Here is a 23242-nt window from a genome sequence, read left to right on the forward strand (position 1 = left end):
GATATAAAATACGAGGCAAGCCAATCAGGTTACCATGTACTATCTAAAGAGTGTGGATTAGATTAGGGTCGGTAACGAGTGTCTTTTGGCTCTTGATGAGCTGTTAACGCTTACTTTCTTAAGAAGGCACCAGGCTAGTAAGAAAAGTTCTTAAATATTAAGACAGTGGAATCTACTATCACCCATTTTTTTAATCTTAGATACTGATGTTATGCCTGCTTATGCATCCAGCCCAGCCACATGTTATTTACATAAAAGTCCTTTCATTTATTTCCTTTACCTAATTTTATTATATTTTATCAATTTCTTTTAAATTTTAAATCCGCTTTGACAAAATCATTCCCGGGCACGGATCCTCTTACGTGCCATTGCGTTACATGTCCGTCACCTCGTCCATCCATTCAAAAATTAAAAATGGCAGCTCCGAGTTATAAAAAAAAAAGAAAAGAATATGAACAGTTCGAGGGAATCGAGGTATGTGGACAGCGAGCGCTCCGTGACCACAGCGAACGGTCTATTCTTTTCCTCCTTTATTTTAAGTCCGCCAATAAATTTAATATTATATATATAACTATATATGCGCAACTCCCCTCGGTTTTCCCCAAAAGCGGTTCCCGGTTTTCCCCCAAACCGCCCACGTCGCCTCAGATCTTTCAATAGACGCTCCTCTGCGGTATAAAGATACCAGGTACGGCCTCTTCAGTCTTTCCTCTTGCTCTCTCTCCATCATTGCTTCCATCGCCTCTGCCCCGGTTTTCCGGCGAACGCTTTCTGGAATTAGGCTTTGGAGCTACTTATAGGGTAGTAGGGCTCACAGGGATTAGAGATGAAGTCGCGGAGATTGTGCGAGCTCTGTGAGGGAGAGGCGGCGGTCTACTGCGAGCCGGACTCGGCGTTCCTTTGCTGGACCTGCGACGCTGCCGTCCACGGCGCCAATTTCCTCGTGGCCCGCCACGTCCGACGGATCGCCTGCGCCCAGTGTTGGTCCCTCGACGCCGGACGTCTCATCTCCGGCGCCGGGTCCCCGCCGATCCGCTCCATCTGCCGATCCTGCGACCCCGATCTCGTTTCCTCCCCGTCCTCGTCGTCTTCGACGAGTTCTTCTTGCCTCTCCAGCGCTGAGTCTTCGGTGGCGCCGGCGAGGGAGGAGGAGAAGAAGTTCCGGCGGAGGCGGCCGTCGGGGAGGCGGAGGCGGAGGCGGATGCGGGAAGAGGTGGATGAGAGGGCGGAGAGGATCCTGGCGAGCTGGAGCCGGAGGATGGGGTTGACGGAAGGGCAGCGGTGCGTCGGGGAGGCGGCGCACGTGCTTGGCGCGTGCCCGGGGGTGGCGGCGGCGCTGCCCTTCCGGGTGGCCCTGGCGGCCGCGCTGTGGTTCGCCGCCAAGCTCAGCGAGGTGGCGGAGGGAACGGGAGGTGCGGCGCTGGAGGCGGTGCTCCGGCGGCTGGAGGCGTGTTCCGGTGTGCCCGCGAAGCTTATCGTGCTGGCCGAGGCCCGGCTTGCCCGGGCCGCCGGCCGGATCCGAGTCGCTGAGGAGGGCTGGGCCGAGTGCTCGTAGCGAGACATCGACACGTATCGCTTTTTCTACCAAAATTATTTAAGCTTTGTGTGGTGGATTTTGGTCCAGGAGGAGTTTCGTGGATGCTCTAAGGAAATAGTGGTGGCTTACTTTTTTGATTGGACTCATAAATTGGACCAAAATCTCATCTCGGATGAGATAAAAATGAGAATTAGTATTTAGTTACGTTTGTTGACTCAAGGCAAGTTGATCTTTTCTAAACGGCTTTGAAAGTTTCTTTCTTCTTTTTTTTTTTTGTCTCGCTCGCACAAGAGATCAGGATTTGATTGTATGGTGTAAGTTTGAAACTATAATGACATTCTACTAGTCTGCTCGACTTGAACCTTAAGACGGTTAGACCACCTTAGATTGAGCTTCAAGTGGTGTTTGACCATTAACTTATAGGATGTACTTGGATGGTCTTGATTAGTCTGATTAGAAATTGAATATCGAGTCTCATCCACATGGCAGAATGGAAGGCTCCCTTTGGTACGGCCATACGGGAATTCTTATGCTTTCCCACGACCGCTTGTCCAACTTGTCCAGCCGCATGGGAATTCTTGCGCTCTCCCACGACCAGTCGTCCAAATTCTCCGTGGGATTTACGTAACGTGCACAAAGAAAGACAGGGCTCTCTAACTTGTTCATTTTAAACAAAAGCTAGTCTTTATCCCTATGCAGAAGTCGTGGTAGATCAACATATATATATATATATATATATATATATATATATATATATATATATATATATATATATATATATATATATATATATATATATATATATTTGAATACAGGTAGATTAACATTTTTTGTTGAAATATGTCCTTTTGAGTAAGAAATTGTACCATAGGCAGGCAATCTTTTTGATTGATTTCCCTTCAGAATTTACTTTCATTAATTAGCCGGCCCACAGAGTGAAATATCGAGCTTAACCTGTAACAGGTATCTCAAAAAGACTTTTTTCTTATTTGAAGCTTGTTAATGGAATTCCACATGAATCAAGCACTAGCAAAGAAGAATTATAAATCAGTCGCTTCAATGATGGGTATGGTGGTAAAAAGCTTAGGTTGGCCGATGTTCAGGTTCTAGTGATCCTTGTGGCGGTCCAATCAGCCACTTGATTGGCTTCTAGTATGTAGAAGCCTTTTAAAATTGACGAAATGGAGATTTCCAATCCGCTTCCGTAACCGGGATTTGTAGCCGAGGCCTCGCGATTGGCAACCAGCAGAGCAAAGAGGGCTTGGTTGTCGCACGCAAAACAAAACATTAGTATGTCCTTGAAAACTTGACAGTACCTACTACTGGGGTGGCTACCATGGTACGCCACAGATCTTTTTAAATAACAAGAAAATCGGTAGAAGATAGAAATGCTGAAGATAGAAAATTCACATATAGTAGGTCACACAGTGGATGTCTAACTTTTTAATGTCCATATTTTGCTACACTTCTTAGAACATTCAAAGCAATATATAAATAAATAAATCAAAGCAGCATTCTAAGGGCCGTTCGATATCCAAATAAAACGTCCGTAAAGGATAATGACTACAAACGGTTTAGAAGAGATTGTTTTAACCAGAGCAGCTTGGAGATTGACAAATCCTAGAACATCAGGACTATAGGTTCTTACTAAATGATGATATATATTTGCATTTTTAAGGGGCCTGTTGGAAAGTTTCTACCGGATATAATGGGATAGATGGAAAGAGAGCGACGATTGGGGAGAGAGCGAAGGAGCTAGAAAATGAAAGAGAGGGGAAAAGAGGTTGCAAGGCTCTATCCTTGCCCCCACAACATCATGCGATCCCTCTCCTGCTCCCTCGAGATTTTACTAAATATAATATTTGTTTGGAAAATCTAGTAGGATTAGGTTGGATTTTTTATAGGGATTTTACTAAATTTGATATTTGTTTGGAAAATCTAGTAGGATTAGGTCTATTGCTTGGAACTTGGTGGGGGGACCTCGGCGGCTTGAGGAAGATTAGCAATAGGCAGGGGAGGGGCGTCAACGGCACCTTCACCTTGCTACACTTGCTTAGCGGTACCCTCCTCCAGTTCGGTGGTCTTGGCCTCATCTCCTCCTCGACGTCCTCCTTCTCGTCGTCTTTAGGTAGGACAATGCAACTAAAGTCGAACTTAAGGGCTTCATTGCCATCCACTAGTAGTCATAGAAGCCATATAGGTAGGAGTCGGTAGAACCAGAAGCAAGGTCCTTCTGAAAATCCTGAGAGGCCTTGTATGCCTCCACAGCTCGGAGTACCCACTCGGCAGAAGCCTTCCATTGTACAGCCACTTACTTCTCATTCCCAACTTTGGTAGCCCATAGCCGAGTAGCGTCGCACTGGATCTATAATCCCTTTAGCTAGGCTCCTAGCTCGTTCATTGTATTCCTTGCCTTGTCGCGCTCCTGCTTCACCTTCCGGGCATGCTGCCAGAGTTGGCGGTACCACTCATGGATGAGCGTCATATGGGCAGCGCTCTAAAAAAAAAATAAAATTATCAGCAAAAAAAGACTCAGTAGAAGATTCATAAAATATAAGATAATATTCATCTTAAAAGCAACTTGGAAAGCTCCATCAAAAAGGCTCCCCATATTCCTATCCTCCACTTCTTCCGGTCAACGAGGAGAATAATCCCCTTGATCAGCTCTCGGGCCAGCTTTGGATCCATCAGAGCTGAGGTAGAGGACTTCACAGTCCAAACCAGGATGGTGGACCTCGTTCTCAAAGGCGGGATGCAAGTATGTGACAATGCCTTGGAAGGGACAGACCAGCGAGCCGGCAGAGTCTCCACTTCAAAGTCCACTTGTGGGGCTCCAGATGGAGCTTGGCTAGCTCGAGAGGCTGGGATGATTGCAGTCGTCCTTCGATCTGGGCAAGAAGGCAAGGCCTCATGCGGCCTGTTAGGGAATGTTAATGAGGTGCCCTTCTCTTGGCGATGGCCACTTCCTCACGAAAGACTTGTCCCCCATATCTGCAAAGATAAAATTGAAGTTGAAAAAAGTAACAATTCGAAGAATCGAAAAATGGAGAAGCCAAGTAGGGCTCAACCCGACATTGACCAAGGTCCACTCGTCCATCAGCTCCAGAATAGGGGGAGCCTTAATACTGCACAAAGACTTCAATATCTATTGCTTGGCATTAGAGAGGATGCGGACTTGGCTCAAAACTTTATTTGGGGTGCTCCAAAAGATGTTGAACCCTCAACATTGCTTAGACAAATCAAAAAAGAAGTGGCTCTTCTAGCCACGCACCGAAGAAGGACCGCCCCGGATCAATTAGAACCCCTTTCGATCTAAGATGTATCGCTAGCCTCGCTCGTTAGGGTACTCCTTGAGTATGTAGCATACATATAACAACTCAATTGTGGGTTGAATATCATGCAAGGATAGAAGAGACAAAAAACCAATTATAATTTGCCATGCGTCGGGAACCAATTAGGCGAGCATTAATTGAAAACTATTGAGAAGAAAGACAACAAAAAGAAGAAGAGGAGGCCTCAACCCAGTTTTTAGAGTGTCCTTATAAAGGCTAACCTGGGCAGGATGGCAAGCATTGGTCCCCTCTTCACCCTCAGGCTGCCTAAAGAAGAAGCTAGCCAAAACATGATAGCCTACCTGAAACCAGTCTAAGTCATCTTGGTTTAGAATGCACTCCTCAGCACTGAGACTGAAGGTATCCGGTGTGGTGCCACCAAGGACATCAGAACACTAGTAGAGAGTTCGCTCATAAATAAAGCAGCTATAATAACTAAAGAATATAGGGAATGAAGAAAAGAAAAGGAGCCAACCTACGGAGGTTCGTCGGAAAGAAAGACCAATGGAAGGATGTTGGAGAAAGGAAGAAGAAAAGAGCCAAAACTTCCACTAGACAGAGAACTCCAAAAGATGGAAAAGCACTCGCCATGTGGGGCGAACTGCTTTATGCTTCCGTGCCTTATATAGAGCCTCAAACGGTGCTGACCTCATTGCCCATCCAATCATTCGTCTATTAGCTGCCACATGTAAGCTCGACATTTGAGAGTTGTGGGCTCCCATAGATCGATTCTTTTCAGAATCGCGAGAAGAAATGATTGCAGCGATAAAAATCTCATTCGTATGCACGATGCTTCAAAAAATGGAACCGACTCCGTAAAAATTATGTCAGTCATTAAATGAAATTTTCAGAAGCGTCTAGGCCGATTTGATAGCTCGAATTTAGCCGGCTTGCTCACTTGAGAGTGATTTGACTACTTCCTTTATCTAAGCTGTGCAAGCACAGTTTGGACCCGAAAGTGGGGGCAAGCGATATGGCTCAAATTCGCCATCTCTAAAATCTTTCTCAACAGCTTAACTCGCCAACCAAACGACGACACATGTCCAACAAAATCAAGAACCAATCAAATTTTCAAACAATCAGCGCGATTGGTTACAGCTTAAAGTGATCTCAGTATGCCCGAAAAGAAATATCATAACCGACTAGATTAGTAGATAAGAAAAGTGCCTGATCATGACGTACCTAAAAAAGAATATCTTAACTATCCCAATCAACGGATATGGAAAGAGCTCAATTATTTGTCCGCGAATCGTGCAATCCTAACTGTATGGATTCACACCCTCTCTTCTATAAATACCAGACATGGGGACCCAGGTATGACAAGAAATTCGAATACTATGCTCTCATACTTGTATCTCTTTTTCATCTCTTTTATTTTCTCTTGAAACTCTACTTGACTTAAGCATTAGAGAGTCTCCAATGACACATTCTGGCACTGTACACCATAGACACATCCTACTTCAACCACTTTTTTACGCATTCCGCGTACCTGACCCCATCTCATATGAGCTTACAATATAAGAATTTGATAGTCCTTTTCTATCCAACTTCACCACCACCCTTCATCACAAGAATCCGCCGGTTAAGAACCTATTCTCTATTGCCAAAGACCATGCCATGTTCGCTCACATGGCTACCAAAGCTTCATCGACCCCCCAAGTAAGATTGGATGGAAATAAGGATTCGATGGACTAGATCTCGATCATTAGTTCCCTCGAAGCACTCAAGAGATGGAATACCTGGTGTCCTTCTAGAGGAGTGGTCGCCCGGGCTCATAAGAAAAATCACCTAGTTGAAGTGAGCTGACTGGAAACGATGAAAAGATGAAGTCAAGAAGACGAAACAATACAAAAATCAAAACACATGATTATTTGGACGCCGGGCCTGAGTTGCTTGGTTTATAGCACGGCCCAGATTCTCAGCCTGCTCTGCCTAAAACGAACAACCCTTAACCTAATGCGCTGAGCAGTAAACGACAGATGGGAGTCATCAGGATCCCGAGCCCTAAGCCTCTAACCTGCCCTGCCACCAATATAGCAACCTAAGTTGGGCTAAACCACAGCCCACAAGGGCAGAAGAGGAGGCGGCGGCTGCTGCTTCACTTATTACTTTTAGTTTTTTAACAAAGTAACTTAACACTAGGCCCAATATCCAATAGGAAGCCCAAGTCCAAAGTCAAAAATTCCAAACCCGAGCTTGCTTCAGTTCATCCTGTAGGACACCAGACTTGGCTCCTACTGAGATGGCGCGACCGAAACATATTAGAAATCAACAGGACCACCTCTCCACGCTTACCACTCCTGGACCCAACCCTCCTATAATAACACGATCCGAAGCCGTCCGTCGTCCTTGTTTTTTTTCGTTCCTCCGACCACGAACCCCTTTCCCTCTTCCTTTTCTTTCCCATAGCTATGGATTCCTTGTTAGCCAACTATGCTTCTTCCGACGACGAAGATAACGTAGAAGAGGAAGACAAGAAAGCCTCCGCTCCTCCCCCCAAACCCTCTCTCTTCTCCTCCTCTCTCCCCTCTCCCAAAGCCCCCTCCTCCTCCTCCTCCTCTTCCCTCTTCTCCTCCCTCCCTCCTCCCAAATCCTCCATCTCCCCGGCTCCTCGAAACCCTTCTGCGCCCAAATCTCGCGGTCTCGGCGGTGAGGACGGTGAGAACGACGAGATAGGAAGCAAATCCGCCACCAAGAACGCTCCCTCAGCCGCTCCCTCTTCGAAGGCCCCCTCGTCTTCGATCTTCTCCTCTCTGCCGCAGCCCAAAACCTCCGCCTCTTCTTCCTTCTTCTCTTCCCTCCCTCCTCCCAAATCCTCCCAGCAATCGAATCTCCCGAAACCCTCGAATCCTGCTTCCTTGGATCAAAACCCTAAGAAAGTCGTCCAAGTTACGCTCCCTTCGAACCCCTCCGTGCTTGGAAACGGAAATCTTGATGAGGACGATGATGAGGAAGAGGAGAAAGAGAGGAAAAGGAGAAAGGATTCTTCTTCCATCGCCTCCTCTAAATCCCTATCTTCGATGCTTCCCGCCCCAAAGAACTCTTTCTGGTCAGGCCCCGCTGCAGCTCGGAGATCCATAGCGGAAGCCGATGTCCCGGCGGCGACACCCGAGGGGATCGGACAGCAGCAGAAAATGAGCGGTTTGGAGAGTTATGGGGGTTGTTATGATGGTGGTTGGGTTGGTGCGTCTGGGGAAGCCGGGGCAGGGGAGCCGACGATAAATTCAGGATTCACGAATACCAGTGAAGCTTCTGGTTGGGATCCCAATTACGGGAGCGCTGTCGAGTATGGGAGTAGGGGTGGCGTCGAGTATGGGAGCGAGGGAGGGATGGATTATGGGAGTTACGGGGGCACCATGGATTATGGGAGTTACGGATCTGATGGATCAGTGGCGATGGCAACGCCAGAGATTGCAGGTATGGGGAAGATTGCAGGGAAGAGAGGGAGAAAAGAGATTCCTATGGAGGTCGTGGAGGTGAAGCAGGATGAACTGATGAAGAATAGACCAAGGGAGGACAAGGCGAAGCTGACTGGGTTAGCCTTTGGACCATCTTATCAGGTTTAACATTTGCCTACTCATTCTTGATTTATGCTGCTTTCATTTTTATGTGAAACTCATGTTCAACTATGTCTTTTTCTCCTAACACCCTAACACTAGCGCATCATCTTGTTCCTTAAGGGAAATTGGATACTGATGTCATAGCTTGCTGAGACTTGTTTAGTAGTAATAGAATGTAATGAGAAAAAAAGGATGGTCCCAGTTGAGCAACACCCAGAAGAGGAGACAAGGAAAAAATGGGTCCTGAATCTGATTAGAGAAACATGTAAACTGCCCCCACCACTAAACCGATCATTGCAGATTATTGCATCTTGGTCACCTAAAGTTGCTAGTTTCTGTACAAATGTATATTAGGAATTGTTAAAAGCATGAGCATTCCTTCAACCAAGTTTTGACTGCTCTTTTCCAGTGGAACTCTATGGTGGCTTCTACTTCCTCAGTGCCCAGCTTTGGCTAAAAACGTTAACATCTTGGTTCTAGATATTGTATTTTGTTCTGCAACATGTCAAGCATATTGACCAATGCTGCTAGTTCTCTATCAAGTTTCTTCCCTCTAAATCACGAGAGGACATGTCCGTATTGTTCTTGGCCATGAAGTAGTCCACCTAAGTTGAAGGCCACTCTAGCCAACGGAGTGAAGTAAATTCACGACTGAAGGAATATTTTGCCAAACTTCTATGTTCTTCCCCTACTACTTTGTTTTAAGTCCTTCATGAAGAACTCCAGGTAGTTTAAATATGTTGTAGTATATACTACAAGTGTGCATCTTGGATGTCTATAATCCCCATTCATCCATTTTCTTTCCCTCTTGCTAAGTATAATCTTGTCTTTCAGTCCTTAGTTTGTATTCTGCAAGAAATGCATCATCAATTTATTTGAAGCATCTCCCTCTTTTCCTAATTCTCCTAACTTCATATGCTTTTGAACAAATTTCTTCTGGCAAGAAACTAAGAGATGATGTACGCCTTACAGTTTGTGTATGGCATGGATGCAATATCTTAAATTGCATAAGCAGAAGATGTATGGCTTTATGCCCTTCCTTTTTTTCCTAGACTCTTTCTACATCTAGCAGAACCTTGGATGGTGGCTTGCTGGTTTCATGAGCTTAAATTGCATAGGCAGTAAAACAGGTTTCCTTCCTGTTGGCCAGCCTTTAAATGTTTCCTTTCTAATTCTTGCAGTCCTTCCCTTGTCAAAGGTTGCCTTGGCCAAGGTATTAGGTCTTAGCCTGTGCTGCATCGGTACTAGCACCGGCATGAAATAGCTAGTGGGCTGCTGATCAGTGACTGGCACTTTCTCAGCATGCATCCTTGAAACCTTGACTAGAAATCAGCTTGAAAATAAGTAGTTTTGATTTCAGGTTTGAGAGTCAGTTGTAGAACTTTTCGAGTATTTTGAGCAAACCTTGACCAATAAAGCCAACTTGTTATAGATAATACTTGTGGGTTAAGTTTCAAGTTAAACCAAAGAGAAGAAAATTCTCAACCTTCTGCTCTTATTTCTTCAATTAGATCATTTTCCCCTTTCTTTATTTCTCTTGGCAATCGAATTTAGTTAACTTTTTGAACTAGTTTATACATGTTCTTCCACTAGTTCAAATTATACTTCTTAGCACAGGTTATACTTCTTGACAGCCTTTTGTGGGTGTCCTAATATAGATGGTTTTTGTGTTTTTGGTGTAACATTGTGTTACCATCCTTTGCTGCAGTAATGTGCATGTAACTGAATGCAGGCAATGACTTGATGTTGGTCTGATTGGGATCACTTGTACAACAGATTTACACTTATACAACAGATTTACACAATAATGCCAGTTATACAGCTGCATCTTTTTTTTCTTTAAATCAATAATTTAACTTTGCGAGATTAAAGCTGGTTTTGATTTGGCATTTCAAGTTAAAATTATCTTGTAGACCAACTGGGTGATGTGTATGTCACTTTTCTGTATTACAGTTTTACACATTCGCATTGCAGGATTTGTGCGATCTACCAAGCTGTAGTTACATCACTTTTAAGTTCAATAAGCTTTGTGGTGATGCTAAGGGATATCATATATTTGACATTCTGATAAATAAATTTAATTTCCATGCAGCCGGTTTCTTCAGTCAAGGGAAAGCCCACGAAACTTCACAAAAGAAAGCATCAGATCGGTTCTTTGTACTTTGACATGAAGCAGAAGGAGATGGAGCTTGCAGAGCGGCGTTCTAAGGGTTTGCTTACCAAAGCAGAAACACAGGCCAAATATGGTTGGTGAGCAATACGTATATTAGGGCACCTTATCCCTGAATGAAGAGCAGTATGGGAAAAGTAATTTACTTGTTCTGTTAGTTTGTGATTTTCAGTCAGCATGTTTTCATTTTCACAAAAATCTTGTTTGAATCATGAACGTAATATCATGAGCTTACTTTGTGGACACAAGGATGTTGTCACACAATGGCCTTCTGACATAATCTTTCTTTGTAGAAATGTTATACTTGAGCCCCTTTGCATTATTTACTCTGTTGTTTAATTCATTTCATTAAATGGGATTATGGATAAGCAAGTGGTGTAAGTCTATCTATTTTGAGCACATATCTGGTTCTAGGTCAGCTCTTTTAGTAATTGCCAATAGGAGTTTTGGATGTTTTCATTGTATGCATGGAAACACTCATTTGTAGTCATAGAGTTCAAAACTAGGATTTTTTACTTCAATATGACATCAACTGTGGAAACATGGAACAAAGGATTTCTACTTTCTCATCTATACTAAGGCTTGTACCTGAAAGCTGGTCCAAACATCGACTTGTTTGGGTGTCTTGGTCATGGTTCGGCATGTCAACCATGCGTCAATCCATTAACCCATGACATCGTAAATAAATCACTTAAATAAATTCTGTAGAAATATTTAGAACATCTGAAAAACAGAAAATATGAAAAATATGAAAAAAATATAGTAGAATTTACAACATCAACCAAATAAAAAAGGGCTCCGAATAATGGGTCAAACTGATTGACTAGGTGGAGTCTTAAAACATTGACTAGGACTATTGAAAGCCAAGGAATGCCATGAATCCTAACCAGTAGACTTGCTTTTAAGATGTCATTAGCTCTAAGTTTCCTGTTAATGCTTGATTTTGAGTTGTAATTGATCATTTTATAGATGACAGATCTGGAAAGAAACATGACGTATATATGATATGTCAGTGTAAACAAGAAACCAAATATTGAATTTTGAAACCTCTACTGAACTTTCGAGTTGTAGGATTAGCTGACAACCCTTGAACCACCCACCTGTGAACCCACATGAGATCAAGAGAACTGGTATGCTCACTCTCTTTTCTCATATATGATTGTTCAATGAATCTTCCTCTGTAATATATTATGAAAAAGATACAATGGAAGTGCGCCTGATGAAAAGAGAATTTATTTTTAATAATCCATTCAAGATAATTGAAAACTTGAAAAAACCTATCAATCATCGTCGAAGGCTCATTATAGTAGATTTCTATTTTGTATTTTGATGAATAATCAGACCCTTAATCTCCATCAAATTGTAAATTTCACTTGCTGATTACAGATGTCCTTCATCAGCAGTCCTCCCTCTATCACAAACTTGAATTAGCAGTTCACTATCATGTAGGATTTCTGTAACTATTCGGATTATAATACTATGTTAATTTCTATGGAGACAAAGGGACAAAGGGGACTGTGTTATAAATGAACACTTCATTCTTTCTTTTCTTGTTTTTGCCTTACCCAAAATGTCTACTTTGTCTTATACAAAAATTAGGGTGTATTATAATCTAAAATAGTTTTAAAAAGGATACCTTGTTGTTCAAGGCCTGTTTGGATGCTTGGTTTCCATGCCCGTGAGAAGATGGTGGCAAGAGGGGCTCGGAGGATGGAGGGACTAATTGATCCCATGATCAAGATGCTAGAGACCACCTTTCCAGAAGTATTCTTGGATGTCTCCAATATTTGGAATGATCGAGTCCGTAGGCCTTTGAGATTCTCATATTTTATCTTTGCGCTGCCTTCTCATCTCCAGCCAGCTCCTACTCTTGTGGGAGTTATTACTGGATCCACTGATCAGGCATCCAAAGAGATCTAGATTGTTGTTACCTAGTACTCGCATTTAGCTCCAAAAATCTGTGTAGAATATATATCTAAGTTGGATATATATCGGATACTTGGATACTTATGAAGAACTTTGATAGTCACTTTTAAAGATTGGAAGATAGTTGAACTTTGCCAACATTGATGTGAGTTGGGCTCTTCCAACAATAGGTTTAATCCTCCAATTTGATATTTGGTGTGAGTAGTTGTTCTTGTTAAGCTTTGCTAAGAATGTAGGTATTTAAACAACTTTGTAAAACATTATTTTCTAACGTCCTTAAGATATTTGGGAAGTTTGAATGAGGAACATATATAAATTGAAAGATCTTAATAAGCAATATCTTTGTAACATTTTCTTTTAGTATCATGTAATGGTTAAAGGTATAATTATATAATTAAATTAAATTTATATGTTTCTTTATCCCTATATCTCTCTTTCCCCTCTTGTTGGGTCAGATCTTGGATACGTGTCCGAATCCAATTCTCCTATCCATGTCCATGCAACACTGGTCCAAACTAAAAGCTGACAAATTGGTTGCCTGGATCACCCTAGTGGCCATCATTAATGAACCTTTAAAATTTAACGACTTGTCAAACAAATTACGATATGTTTGATTATGATGTTTACCCTTCTAGTGGTCATGTTGTCTCAGAGATTATACCACACATGTGAGTATGAAACTGTGAAGTTCCAAGATCACTGAAGAAAGCAATTCAACTTCTCTTTTAGATAGTATATAAGATTTTAAGAAATATTTCACTTAATAAATGCAACATAGATGAAAGAGAACTCCTTTAAAAGCTGATAACTATTGGATGTTTCCTACCTTGCACCTTGTATCAGCTCATCCATCTCCTATAAATTCCTTCGACCAAACAACCCTAAAAAGATTTTACTTGTTTAAACAATCCAGGCTCGTCAAATTTGAAATATGAACCATCTGTCACGTTGTGAGATGATATGTGAAATGTGAATTACCTACATTTAACATAGTGCCAACATTTTAGCATTACTATGATAATATGATGTGGTGATAAAAGGAAGAAGGGGCAATTTGATCGATGAGGTTATGCTTCGAAGATCAACACACAAATAGAAGAAAACTGAATCGAAGAATCTTTCACTTGTGAAAGAAATTCTCTCAAAAAAAATTATTAATATCTTAAAGGCTGCTCTTATAATGTATTATGTATATTTATAGGACATGATACCCTAATCCTAATCTAGGCATTAAACTCGATACAGAATTATACTCGAAATAGGATTTGATAATAAGAAAACATACTAGAATTATTCTATTATAAATATAGAAACCTAGCTAAAATTTGATAGTCTCGAATGAAGAATTTATACAAAAACCTGCCGAAAACCTCTGAATCCGCCAGCTCCTTCGATGCTTGATTGGTCATAGTATCTGTTTGCTGCACCCTGTGTTGCATCATCCTCCCCAGGTTGGAGAGAATTCGCCCACAAATTCAGTTCTTCATTGGATGTATCACCATGGTATGGCATGAGGTGCTTAACATTAAAGATATCATGGGTGTGAATATGACTCGATGGCTTCAAATGGTAGGTATTATTATCGATCTTGTTTATAATCACACCGGGTTCAACCTTACGAGGAGCGAGTTTTCTCTGTTCTCCAGCTGGTAGGCAGTGCGTAGTAATGATAGCCCATACATAGTCACCAACCTTGAATATCACCCTGCGCCTATGCTCATCCACATGCTCCTTGAAACGTCTATTTGATTCTTCAATCTTCTCACTCACCTCAACATGTATATCTTGAAGCTTTTGCACCATATATTCAGCTCGCATACTAGTTCGACCGGATTGTGGGGTTGCTGCCAAGTCCACATTTTGGGTTCCAACTAAACATAATCTGGAAAGGACTGAAATCTATCGATCTATGGATAGATCTATTGAATACAAACTCTGCTTGGGTAAGCATCTGATCCCACAGTCTCGGATTCTTACCAACTAAACTTCGTAGTATGTTGCCCAAACTTTTATTCACGACCTCAGTCTGTCCATCTGTCTGTGGATGGTAAGCACTCATAAATGAAAGAGTCGTTCCTAGTGTCCGCCATAAGCTCCTCCAAAAAGGTGACACGAACTTTGGGTCTCGGTTTGAGGTTAATAGTATTTGTTGGATAGCGCCTTTGATGCTTGGCATAGTCTAGTTAGTCATAGTATTTGTTGGCTACACCCTGTGCTGCATCGTAATCCACATGACTATGCTAGCTTATCTTAATCATAGTTAATCATAATATTACTTTAACAACTTGCACAACATTAGATAGTAATTATAATTGTATCTGTCACCTTGTTGGCTCTCTGGTTCAGCTGTACCTTTGCTTTACCAACATTCATAACATGGATAGTAATTCAGACTTCCAGAGCTTTTGGCTGCCAACCTGCTGACTTGAAATAATTAAGTTCTAGCGAGATCACCTGGATATTTCATTAATTCAAATGCAACCTCTTCTTGGGAACACAATAGTAGAGCTGACTTGAAATAATTAAGTTGTCAGTTTCTTCCCTGATGACCTTGGTCCAACGACATTGATATCACCCCAGCTTGAGCATAGATCATCTAAAGTTCTAAACCCTTTCTTTCTTGATTTCTGACGAGGCCTGAGCACCACTTCCAGGACTCCATCCAATGAGTGTTCTGATAATAATCTTGTCCAACTTCTGAAGCTCTGGGTTTTTTTTTCTACAAACTGCGTTAGGACCTGCCATATTGTGTTTGGTCGAGAAAACTTGTCTGATGTTGGAGGCCTGTGACAAAGAACATACCTCGAATAATTATTGATAGTGTTGTTGGCAAGTTCAGGAGAGTTGCAGATGATTCTTGAAGTAGGAATATGGGTTGAAGTAACATTGAAGTACGTGTGTGGTTATTTCGGAAGGTTATCCTGGCCAAACATACAGTTACTTTATGAAAGACCTCCTGATTATCATCCATGGAAATGTTTTGCATGCAAGTGGCGTAAGAGACATGCTAATTGGTCTTACCAACCCCCTTTGTTTGTGTCTCTAATTTTAGTTGTCAAAGTTTGTGCCAAAGAATTATAGGGAAACTATGTTTTAACCTTTGCTGATAGAATGGTGGCAGATGATCACCATACAAGTTCTTACAACATATGATTACGAGTAGTTTGTGCCAAAGAATTATAGGGAAACTATGTTTTAACCTTTGCTGATAGAATGGTGGCAGATGATCACCATACAAGTTCTTACAACATATGATTACTATGACGTAGTTAAAATGAAAAACAACTACTCGTTCATGGCATCCTTTGGCATAACTTCTTTTTTTAGTCATCGCAAGTTAGAATTCTACCATTTTTTTTTTATTTCATCCAAATCACAGATTTTTATATTATGATTCATTGAACTAATATCCTCAATATGCCTCCCGGAGCCGCAAGGTTCTCATCTTTCTTGGAACAAAAACAAATCATTGAAAGTGGCTTCATTACTGGGCACAAGCAATCAATTTATTAATTTCTGGATGCAATTGCAGAACAACAATGTTTAAATGCTTCACAGGATTCATGAATGTGGATTCTGATCGAAAGAATGAGCTTTATCTGCATTTGATGATTTTATGATGCCAAAACGATCCATATGGTCAGGTTTTTCACCTTTAGTTTCTATTGACAGTTGTGTTACTGTTAAACATCTATTTGTAGTTCTTTTCCATAATCTTTAAAGAATCATTCTTTTATCATAGGATTCATGTCAACCTATAGTGTCTCATAAAATATTGTACTATAGACATTTATGATGAGTTTAAACATAATAGAAATTTTTCGCTATTCAATGACATTATCTATTTCCCCACATATGCCACTAATTCAGCAATAACAAGATTTAAGCAAAGCGAGCAATTTTTGTCAGTAGAACAACCAGATATAGAGAAAAAAGGAACTCAGCTAATGAAAGTTTTAAGAGTAACATGGAATGATCTAGATATGGATGGAATTATGAACTAGTCTCATGCTAGTATCAATCTATGTTGCGAAGAGGACCAAGGCAAGAGGGGGGGCATTAATCTAGTTTGTAATAAACAGAAATTTGATGACAGGTGTTAAATTTGTTCATGTGGAGCAGATGTGTTATAACCTTGTGTCTAGCAAGTGCAACCAAAAGGTTAGCATGACCAGAAATTTTGGTGCTTAACATCCTGAGTTCCAGTGGGATAATGGGACACTCAAATGTGCATTTTCTTCAGAAGGGGTCGTCTCCATTTATGGTGGCAACGCTGACGAATCTTTTCAATCAACTGGATGTGTTTCCCATAACATCAAGTTTCCTGAAGCCTGAAAAACTTTCTGAGATCGGACAGAATGCCGCTTTCCTCTCAGAACCTGTATTGCCTGCATCATGGTGTAGGAGTTAATGGTTCGATAGTCTCAGAATCGTCCGATGTTCGCCACCAGTGCTTGAAATCCAGTAAGGAAAACCTGGACTTTTTTTGCTGAAAACGGGTATTCATACAGTACGTGTGTGAATACATCCAATAAAGTCAAAAAAGACTAACTCACGGAGAGCCAGTGGCAGCTCCCCCTCCTCCACCCAAAAAGTATACCCTGAGTGATGAGCCGCGAAGGCAGCCACCCAGTCGGCTGCCCCATTGGCTTCTCTGAATACATGCTTGGCCTGGATGGCCATTCCAACCCCACACATCGTCCCTATATCCCGAACCAAGGGGTGGTCTGGGCCCTCACCCCTCAGCTCCTCCTGGATCCAGCTGATAACTGTGGCTGAGTCGCCCTCCAAGACAATCGCATCGGCCTGCAGTACCTGCCTCGCATAGCGAAGACCCGCCCAGGCAACTCGTAGCTCTGCCCCGGGGACCGACGTGCCGAAAACCTGACAGCCTCCTGCTGCTACCACTCTGAAGTGCGGATCCCGTATCACAAAACCCGCACCTCCTCGCGCACCTGCATCCATGACCGATCCGTCGAAGTTGACCTTGAGGAAACTCGGGGGTGGGGGTTCCCAGGTGAAAAACACCTGCTGGAAAACCTGGACTTTCGTCGGGGCTTTCGTTGCGCAACCTTGAGCTCTTAGCCAGCATCCAAATTCCACATTGAAGAAACATAGCGGAGGAGCTCAAGGTGACTGCTCTAATCGTATGACTGCAATTATAATCCGAGGGGCGAAAAAAATCTGAAAAGCCTCATTGGACACATTTTATTTGTGAACCATTCATAAATACCTATTGAGAATCTTTACAATGGATCAAATTTGACCACTACACAGTTAGGGATTCAAATCTCAAGCGAATAGATGGTTTAAAATACAGACCTTGCAGCCTATATGATGTCAATGGGATCCAATACCATGATAACATTATCCATAATGCCAACAGAAAATTGAAACGATGGTTGTATACCATGATAACATTATCCATAATGCCAACAGAAAATTGAAACGATGGTTGTACTCCTATCCACGGTAAGTAACATAACCCCTGGTTCCCATATAAAAATATAACAAAATAGAGCCACGGTCGAAACTGATCAAAGTGAACCATAAGAGGCACAGAAGTCTCGACTTGACGACTCTACTAGTACTTGTCATCAAGGTTTCACATAATGTGGTATCCATTTGTAATGGACCTCATCAAAATTTGTAATAGTTACAATATCCATAAAAAAAAAATGTTAAAGTTTTTAATATGAAAACAATCACTAGAATAATGGCTATCATAATGGCATTGTAATGGAAAAAAAACAGGTAATAACGTAAAAACAAAATTGTTATCTTATTCTATTTTTCACTTTTGGAGGGAATTTTAATATAACATTTGAATTTTCAAAAAAAAATATTTTATTCATAATAAGGTTCAAGGGAAAAATGGCCATTATTCCTGCTATAATGGTCCACTATAATAGTGAATCAAGGAAAATAATGGCCATTCTTTTTCTTTTTTTTATGTTATTTGTCCTAAAAACATAGCGGGGAGCGGCTGAGATGTTATAACGGCCATTATATTAGAACTATGCTTTCCATTCAAACAAGCATCCAGCCGCAGGCGGTTCACCCATCAAGGATTATGAGACAGATAAAGGTTATGAAGACCAGCAAAGCTTGTCAAATTAATCCAACATAAGACTATGCAAATTTCATAAATCCATTCAAAACCTCCCCTTTTTATAAGGATCCAGTCCACGGTATAGACTCAAAATAACGTCATACCAGGCCGAATTCAAGAAATACTCACCTGCAAGCAGCCGTGCGTCGACTGTCACAAGTTGTCCTAACCAGCTCCCATTTCAAGGGGTATGTCAATGCATTTAGCAAAACCACATAAAAACAGACCGAAATTTGGCTACAGGTCACTCTGGACCCTGGACAAAAAATTGTTCCACCACAAGTGCATGCCAAGGAAGGATGACAGTTGTTCGAGCCATGGGGCAACATTATTCTGACGGCATAAAATCCAAAGTGTAGTAGATTAGCTTCCTTCAAGAGGGATTTTTGTACTTCACCATGTACAAGAAAGTTTTGTGAAACATAACATCTCGAAGACAAGCATTATAATGCTAACTTGACTGTAATAATATACAAAAGAGCACTGCTTGGGTTGCAGACTTTCGCATCTTTAGCTGTCATACTCTATGTACGCGCACACAAACTAAATCACTTGATTTCTAAACTATTACCCATCTTTGAGGAGTTGACCTGCAACGTCTTTGTAGCTAACTTTCTTCTTCACTGGGTTGGTGTGGGGGTCTGGCTGTGCTTTCTTGCCGTCAGGAATGGAGCTTCCAGTTTCCACATTATTCTGGCTAAGACTTGGTATCATATCCAATAATATTGCACGCAGTGGATCAACCATTTGTTCCAATTTTTCACCAGTTCCTTTATTCCCTGTTTCTGTAACATTCAAAGTTTGCACATTGTCAAACCTTTCATTGGTTCTATCTTCTGGAGTTACAATCTGAGACCCTTGATGATACTCAGCTACTTGAATACTAAAATGTGGTGCTTGATATTTGATATCCTCACTTTCCTCCATGTCACCTTGAGACTCTTTCCTTGATCCTAAGGCTTCTCTTTGACAACTTCCATCTGAAAATGATTCTTGATTTTTGACACCCACACTTTCTGTGATGTCAATCTCAGACTCTTCCCTTGACTTCAGGGTTTTCCCCATAGAAGTTTCATCTGAGGAATCACTGTTCTCTGCTTCGTCTGCATCTATTTTTGCAAGTCTATTTCCAATCCTTGCCCGCATTGTCCGTTTGTGTCTTGGACCTGTTCTACCCTTTCTTGTATCAGCATGCGTGGGCCTATCTCTTTTCCTCTTTTCACCTATAATTAGTCTAGAGACACTCTGTTTTTCTGTATTAATTGTAGTTACAGGAGATACGAGATTGTGCCTGCTGGGGAAAAAAGAGGAAAAAGAAAAAAAGATGAGAAAGGGGAAACAAGAAAGCTCAGCATATATATATTTCACTGACGGAAGCAGAAAGACGAGCATAAATGAACGTCCGCTTACCTCTAGCACAGTAACAATTTTTCTTATACATCCATACATACATAGACTAGAATGCACTTGAGTGTGTTTGACCCCAAATACTTCCTACAGAAAATTGATGATCGACCTCTCAAAATGAACATCGACATTGTTGACCATGATCTATGGTGTATAAAATCATAGGGATTGAAAAACATTTATTGTGCACGCACGCACACACATCCATGCATACATACAAGGCTAGAATACATTTGACTGTACTTGACCTCAAATACTTTCTAGTGGAAATCAATGATGGAACTTGCCCAATGAATATTGACATCAATGATCATGATCTATGGTGTATAAAATCCAAGCAACTAAAAGTTATTTATTTTAGAGGTCTCTTACCCATGCATCAAGGGAGCACAAAATAATAGGGCTGAAAACGGATCGGATATGGATCAAATATTGATATATCCATATTTTTCAACGAATACGGATATGAATACGGATATTAAACGGATATCAAACTTAATATCCATATTTGTTCTAAAAAGATACGGATACGAATCGGATATTAAGCATATCCGTATTTGTTATAAATGGATACGGATACGAATTGGATATTAAACATATTCATATTTTTTTATCCGAATACGGATATAAATCATATACTTTTCTGGATATTAATCAAATTTGAGCAAAATTTAATGATGAAAACTAGCAATAAAGATATGGACAGACCAAATCCCTACTATCCTCATTGAATCTGTTCCAATATTACAAAACAGCTCAGTAAATTACTTGTACAAATCATATAGACCAGAGAATGCAATTAATCTAAGAAAATCCTATCTTTGCTAACATCATGGACGAATATTTGGACCTTAGTTGCCAGAATCAGGAGGCGGCGCAGGTGCAGTCATGGGAAGCGGATATTTAAGAAACACTTCTAAAGAAAGTGTCTCGGAAGTGGTGCTGGTTCTAGATTCCGAGAAGAAATACATCTTCATTGAAAGTCATCTGACATCTAATGTTTAACAGGACAAGGCAGCTTGTACTGGCAATGCCCAAATGCAAGTCATAGGGATTATCACTTGTCTTGTGGGAAAGTTGCTTGTCTCGTACTGAATCTTCTTCAAGATATTCTTCATTCTTTTTAACTACTTTTTTTTTAAAGACTGAAAAATGATTAAGAAAAAATTATTTTGTCTTATGAATAGGTGATTAGAAAAAGGAACCTAATTAGATAGCAAGTATGAAGTTCGTCACTATCGTAATATGGATACTGACAGATGGTTAAAAGTTTTCAAGGTTAAAAGTTTTCAAAGTTAAAACTGGCTATGAAAGACTTGCCAAAATTAGGATAATTTTTTATACTAAGGATAGCGCATTAATGCAATTTACCAAGGTCCTCACCACTCTCATTCTTTAGAGCTTAATATATGGTAGATAATACTTATATATACATTCTAAATCACCATAAAAGCATTGTACTAATTACCTCTCATCAATCTTAATTTCTTCTAAAGTATCAGGCTTCAAGTTATAAGAATCTTCATGCAACTTCTTGCCTGTTTCTAATGAATCTTCCAACCACTGATGCATCACAACATGTAGCCTTCTGTCATGTAGTAGGTGTCTTTGAGAAGATGGAAAACTGCAGAAGCAGAAGTAAAATATGAACTATTCAAAAATTCATGGTATCATTTAATTTAGCTGACATGTCAGGAAGAAAAAAAGGAAAAAAAGGATACAACATAAAGAGACATCAACGTTTCCATCAATGGCTAAAAAGACATGCTTGCATGCAAGCATGCACATACATATACATATAGCGTAAACTACAAAAAGACAGGTTTTTGAAATTGTAGAAAAAAAGGGGCCTCCAAGTCATAAAATGAAGTAAAGCATACAGCTATCCCATAAAATCTGTATTCCTCTTATAAATTTTCATGCATACCAGATTCTAAACATCAAAACTAGTACTAGCAGATATCACCTACTACCATCAGAAATTGGAGACAAATGGTACTATGATGTCTATGGAACTGTGGATGAGCACTACAAAATTGTCGATATTTACCTTTTATATATTTCATCAAAGTTGTTGGCTTCTTTCGTTGTTGAACACACTATCAGATGAGTAGCACATTGAAGACCGCTGCAAACTTCACCACCGTGCATGGTTATTTCAAGCCTCATCCTCCTTAAAGCAAGCTCTGATATTACTTCGTCACAGGTATTTCTTCGATACAACGAAGACATTTTGAAAAATGTGTAAATATTACAGCATAATATTTAGACAATATTGTTCTCTGATTAAGTAGACGCAAGGTGAGCATGATAATGAACACTGAACTTACATAACAGACATTGATTTGTAGAAGTAAACACAACAACCCTGAAACAAGCACAATGCTTCCACCGGACAGTACTTCTTTTTATAATAATCTATGTTGTTTGCATATTCTGGTCCATGCATATTGCTGAATACCTGAAAATGAAAAACAGAATACATTAGACCTATGGTGTCATCTGCTGGCTGTGCCAGTCCATGCTGGCCAGTGTGTACCGTGCATTGCTGGCTTGTACTAGAACATGTCGTGTGTTGCCATGGCACCTCTCAAATTCATTTGTTAATATTTTTAACTAAAAGGATTTTTTAAGTAATTTTTCATTTTTTTTCCATTTGGCATGTAGTGGCACATGTTCTGGCACAGCAAAAAACATGCCATGCTGGCAGGTGGCCAGCATCAACACCTAAGTCCTCAATTAGCTTATTGTCTTCCAGCCTCACTTCAAAACATAGGTAAAATGAAGAAATAACTTTTCAGCTTTCCAGATGTCATTCTGCTTTTGAACAATTGTCTTAGATTAGCAGTTCAATATTAGACGCACAGAAGGATCATGCACTGCAACACCATGATTTAACTTACAACAAAAGAACACAAATTGTGATAAAAGCAACACCAAATTGCAACAACTTCCACCACTTCACTGATCAACTGGACTGGGACATTAATGGTTTAGTCCAGGGTCAGCAGAACCGGTACCGGGCACCGTACCGGTTGTCCGGCGGCACGAGTCAGTACGGACCCGCATCGTGTCATGCCGGGCCTGTACCGACACAGTAAAAGAGGCGGGGGAGAGGGAGAATGAGAGAAGAAAAGAGAGAGAAGGGGGAGGCCGGCGGAGAGTCAGCGGAGGGCCGGAAAGCCGCCACACGAAGGA

At 41.0% G+C, this 23242-nt stretch overlaps 3 protein-coding genes across 8 annotated transcripts in view; 2 read left to right on the forward strand and 1 right to left on the reverse strand.

Annotated features, from left to right (window-relative positions):
- The first annotated feature begins 584 nt into the window (after positions 1 to 584).
- On the forward strand, positions 585 to 1904 carry LOC120111549 (B-box zinc finger protein 32-like). The gene is made up of 2 exons (XM_039128804.1): positions 585 to 688; positions 818 to 1904. The coding sequence occupies exon 2, from the start codon at positions 827 to 829 to the stop codon at positions 1553 to 1555; it is 729 nt and encodes a 242-aa protein (XP_038984732.1). The 5' UTR covers positions 585 to 688; positions 818 to 826; the 3' UTR covers positions 1556 to 1904.
- A 5297-nt stretch (positions 1905 to 7201) lies between these two features.
- LOC103701580 (flocculation protein FLO11) lies at positions 7202 to 10967 on the forward strand. Its single transcript, XM_039128807.1, has 2 exons — positions 7202 to 8429; positions 10522 to 10967. Exons 1-2 carry the CDS (start codon positions 7281 to 7283, stop codon positions 10681 to 10683), a joined length of 1311 nt encoding a protein of 436 aa, XP_038984735.1. The 5' UTR covers positions 7202 to 7280; the 3' UTR covers positions 10684 to 10967.
- Positions 10968 to 18943: 7976 nt separating this feature from the next.
- The window catches only part of LOC103701483 (DNA ligase 4), a 35556-nt gene continuing 31257 nt past the window's right edge, over positions 18944 to 23242 (reverse strand). For 5 of the 6 annotated variants that reach the window (XM_039128817.1, XM_039128814.1, XM_039128811.1 and 2 more), the window contains 4 exons: positions 22375 to 22505; positions 22095 to 22256; positions 21513 to 21668; positions 18944 to 19931 (listed from right to left, as the gene is read on the reverse strand). In XM_039128817.1, the coding sequence (XP_038984745.1) occupies positions 19205 to 19931; positions 21513 to 21668; positions 22095 to 22256; positions 22375 to 22505 (1176 nt within the window). In that variant the 3' untranslated portion in view covers positions 18944 to 19204. The remainder of the gene's footprint in view (positions 19932 to 21512; positions 21669 to 22094; positions 22257 to 22374; positions 22506 to 23242) is intronic. The other variant, XM_039128812.1, reaches the window with a different exon arrangement.

Source organism: Phoenix dactylifera, chromosome 1 (assembly GCF_009389715.1).
Source record: "Phoenix dactylifera cultivar Barhee BC4 chromosome 1, palm_55x_up_171113_PBpolish2nd_filt_p, whole genome shotgun sequence".
Lineage (NCBI taxonomy): Eukaryota > Viridiplantae > Streptophyta > Magnoliopsida > Arecales > Arecaceae > Phoenix > Phoenix dactylifera.